This window comes from Monopterus albus, unplaced genomic scaffold, assembly GCF_001952655.1.
Source record: "Monopterus albus unplaced genomic scaffold, M_albus_1.0 scaffold34.1, whole genome shotgun sequence".
Classification (NCBI taxonomy): Eukaryota; Metazoa; Chordata; class Actinopteri; order Synbranchiformes; family Synbranchidae; genus Monopterus; species Monopterus albus.
In genome coordinates, this window is record NW_018127914.1 from 86315 (window position 1) to 90796 (window position 4482).

At 37.5% G+C, this 4482-nt stretch overlaps 2 protein-coding genes across 3 annotated transcripts in view; one reads left to right on the forward strand and one right to left on the reverse strand.

The window, feature by feature from the left end:
• The window catches only part of dtnbp1b (dystrobrevin binding protein 1b), a 555482-nt gene that overhangs the window by 84242 nt on the left and 466758 nt on the right, over positions 1 to 4482 (forward strand). The window lies entirely within an intron of this gene.
• The window catches only part of LOC109958695 (Y+L amino acid transporter 2), a 17098-nt gene continuing 12622 nt past the window's right edge, over positions 7 to 4482 (reverse strand). Inside the window, exons 11-12 of one of the 2 annotated variants that reach the window (XM_020597555.1) lie at positions 3093 to 3276; positions 7 to 2163 (exon numbers count right to left, since the gene is read on the reverse strand). In XM_020597555.1, the coding sequence (XP_020453211.1) occupies positions 2069 to 2163; positions 3093 to 3276 (279 nt within the window). In that variant the 3' untranslated portion in view covers positions 7 to 2068. Of the gene's footprint in view, positions 2164 to 3092; positions 3277 to 4482 lie in introns of those variants that run through there. The other variant, XM_020597556.1, reaches the window with a different exon arrangement.

The following is a 4482-nucleotide window of genomic DNA, read 5'->3' on the forward strand; positions in this document are numbered from 1 at the left end:
AGAATGTAATAAACAGCAAACAAGGCAAAGACAATTCTACGAATACCTGAAACATTGTACCGCACAACCCAACCACTCACATTTGGTAACCAGTGAAACCTAACAAATACACATTATACTCCAACACTCAAATCCGGCGTTTCCTGTCCAACATTAGATGGAAATAGATTTACATATTAACCATGTTTACTGCAGTTGATAGTTTCCTTCCCAACACAGACACACAGCTGGCTGGTGTCATTTAAATGACTGGCCCATTAGAAGGCAAAGTTAAACATCTGTGTGCGCCTGTTGGCTGGCGCTGTGAAAGTGCTTGTCAACACTAAATATGGTTCGGATTCATTTTTTTTCCAGCTGATAGTCAACTACAACATTTAGCTAATGAAGCTGCTTCAGCTAGAAAAAAAAAAAAAAAAAAAAAAAAAAAAAAAAAAAAAAAAAAAAAAATCACAACCTGAAAAGCTTTTGATAAACCCTATAGTTGTGTCTATATGATTGTGCGCAGACACTGTAGACAAAAACTACATAACACTATCAAAAACAGACCAGGCCCTTTGTAGCTCACTCTCACAGAAGGCACATACAGTTTAAAAGGACTACAGTACAACGGAAACAGAGTTGAACTCATGTCTCCCTGTAGTTCAACATACACCCAGCTATTATTTCTCAAAAGGTATGCAGAGAGACTGCTATAAACTCACTACACTGAGCACAACATTGGCCGAACTATCAGCACGGCTGAGGCCTTTGGTTACACAATGAAAACACAGTCTAAGTTGGTGAAATATTCAAAGGCAACAATAGATTAAATATCACAGTAGTGGGTAAAAAGACGAGAATCAACGTCAGAACATCAGCACATGTACCTACAAAGTCTCAAAAGGGCACAACAGGGACATTTGCCTAATCCAAGATACAATAACAGTAGCACACGAGTTTAAACGTTTAAAATCTCATTCATGTCCGTGATACACAAGTTAACTTCCTCTCAGTGTGTTTGTAAATGGCAAAAAAAAAACAACAAAAAAAACATACTGACAGCTGACAATAGCGTGAATGAAACACAGAAGTTGCAGTGACTTTGTGCATTGATAGCTGCTACTACTAGGAGGCACCAGGAATCAAATATATGCATTCACAACATTTGGCTGAGAGAAGAAACATTTCATGTGTGTTGCTCGGATGGAACAACAGCAGGATGCACCGAGAGGAATGTATGATGATGCATTATTGCCGCTCCTTCTGGAAAACCGTTCAGACACACACATCACAATCAGCTTGCACTCTAAAATAACCCCCCCCCCCATCTGATGTTAATGTAACCTTAGCAAAACATTCACAGACTGGTCACGAGAGGATCCTAGCTCTGCTGTCAAGTGTTTGCCCAAACCAGTAATTTCCAACACTATATTAGATGGCAAATCAAATTTCTAATCAATGCTTGTGAATCATTAGGTAATTATTCATCTACAGGCATGTAGATATTTTTCCAATGATGACAAATTGTCTGTTTGGCTGAACTGCAGTAACATTTCTACACATTCAGAGGCTGCACTTGCTCACTCCATTTACTGTATACCAGTGGAAAGAATGCATCACTTGTAATGAACTTTTTCAACTCCACCTGTATACAGATACACCTGCCTCATGTCTACAAATAAATAAATCAAAAGCATATCTGCTGAGTCGGCCCCTTCTGGATTGGGCTGAGGGTCAGTTTATTTGTGTGTGAGTTGCAGTTTATGTGGAAGGAACTGCACAATCAGCACTGCATGTGTGCCAACATTTGAACTAGTGTCCATCATCTGTACCGTGGTGTTTGATGAAGGGTTATATACAAAACCTCAATTCATTCTAAAAATAAAATTCTACTGTTTTTCATATTGCTGGTGTATGAGGGGGAGAAGACGAGGTGTGATGAACTAATCTGTCCAGTTTCTCTGTCCTCTTCCTTTAATCAATCAAGCCTTACTCATGCGAATCTCCCATACTCTCCAGTTCAGTTTCCTTTGTCCATCCCCTTCACATGTCTCCATAATATGTGTCACTACAGTCCTTTGTGGTTCCATCATTCCATCTTGTCAGGGTCTATGTTGTCCAGATCAATATCAGGCGAGGTCACACAGCACATGCACAGTTTCTGGGTGTACAGACAGATCTTATCTGAAGTGAGAGGAAAGAAAGAAAAAAATAGAGTTGCACTCAAGAGATCATCTTAAAAACTGGAGAAAAATACAGGCAAACATTTTTAAAAGTTACTGGTGTTGGTTTAGCACAAAACTAGTAGTATTAGGACGAGGTACTCCTCAGCTAAAGCTGTTTTAATCTGACAAATTCCACACACTGCACTATAGAAATCTACCAGAGTATGTGGGCTCTATAGCACACTTGACTTTGAAACAGTAATCCCCAATCACTCCTCAGTTCTTAACACCAAGATATTTAACATGTATCTATGGTAGCTGGTCTATATGAAATTTATTAATATTAATAGTAATTAACTTTTTTAAAAATAATCCCCATTACCATCACAGACAAACTCTACACCTTAAACATTTCAATGGGCCAGAATATCTTTGGATACTGGCCTATTGCAGATGTTAGCTGATAATAAGAAAGTGCAGTAAAGAGCTGCATTTGAGGTAATTTAGAACAATTTCAATACTACTTTAGATCATATTTAGGCAATTTATTGTTGCTAGAGGGGTTACACCTTTAAAAACAACAACCACCACCCACCAAAGAAAAAACAAAAAAAACTTCACCCTCCATTATGTTAATGAGGAAGTTACCTTATATGTATTATTTCCATAGATGTGACCTATAAAATGCTATTTGTGCATTAAGTAAATTGTAACCCACAGAAAATCAGGCATGTTGGTTCCCATGGGTCTGCAAATGGTTTAAGGTTCATGAATCCTGTAATATCCCTCTAAAATTAAAAGTGAAAATTTTATAGCAAAAATTGTTTTGAAAGTTATCTCCAAAGATTATAAAAAGTGAGTTGTTATGCCTCCATAAACAACCCTAACCGCTACGCTGACAGATCCACTGCTATCAGATGCAACCCGTCATCATTTGAAGCTTCTTACTGAGTATTTTGCTGAGGATGGCTGGTCTGGACCTGTGTGGCAAGCGGACACAAATGAAGTAGACTGGTACACCAGACAGCGCCACAGCAATTCCCACTAAAGAGTTGATGGTATCACTGTAGAGGGGCACAACCACCAGGAATATGCTGCAGATACAGTAGACAATTGGGAAGAACAAAGACAGCTGCAGGAAGTGGAGAGAAGAAAAGGACACAAACAAAATTATAAAACTATTACAAAATTTAAAAAGGTAAAGAAGGATGGGGGCAGCAAAAGATTGGGGAGAAACTAGGAAGATTAAAACTGTTACAGTAACAAAAACAAAATTAGTTTAAACCACATCCCTCTGATGGTGTGATTATGGCATCAGCCATAAATCACTCAGACAGTTTGAAGTGCATTCAGTTTTATGGTTAGTAATGAAACTGAATAATTCAAGGTATCAGATTCAAAACATCATGGGCTCTTAACTAAAGCTATTGCTCAGGCCTACAGGTACTGTACTGGAGGTACTGTTGATGGGGCAACAAATGTCAATAAAGGTGTAAAGCACTTAAAAGAACATAGCTAGCACTCTGCCACTATTTAGCTTCCTATTCAACCACAGCATCTTATGAGGGTTGTGTGTGACATGATGAAAAATTTCTCTTAGATGATGCATCATATTTTTCTGGGTTTCCAGGTGTCTTGACTGAAGACTGTCCTTCCAAACAGGAAAATTTCCCAATTGTATGAAAACAGCAAAGGTTATTCCGTTATATAAATGTGGAGATAGGCATAATATTACAAATTATAGACCAATTTCTTTATTATCGCAATTCTCTAAAATCTTAGAAAAACTCTTTAATGCTAGATTAGATAAATTTTTGGACAAACATAAAATTTTAACTGAAAAGCAGTATGGTTTTAGATCTAATAGATCTACAGCGCTTGCAATTACTGAATTTGTAGAAGGTGTTACCAGTGCCTGGGACAACAAGAAACAAACATTGGGGATTTTTATTGATTTTCAAAAGGCCTTTGGCACTATTCATTTTGAAATTTTACTTGATAAATTGGAAAGGTATGGTATTAGAGGTTTGGTGCTGAAATGGATAAAAAGTTATTTGTCCAATAGACAGCAATTTGTAAGTCTGGGTGGGCATCAATCTGATTTTTTGGATATAGTATGTGGGGTCCCACAGGGGTCGGTTTTGGGCCCTAAACTTTTCATATTGTATATAAACGATATGTGTTATGTTTCTGAATTATTGAACTTTGTATTATATGCTGATGATACTACTATTGGCTAGAGTTAAAAATATCGTGGATTGGAAGTCACTCCATATTCTTTACTGTTCCATGTTTGTACCTTATTTGGACTATTGTGTTGAGTGTTGGGGTAATACAT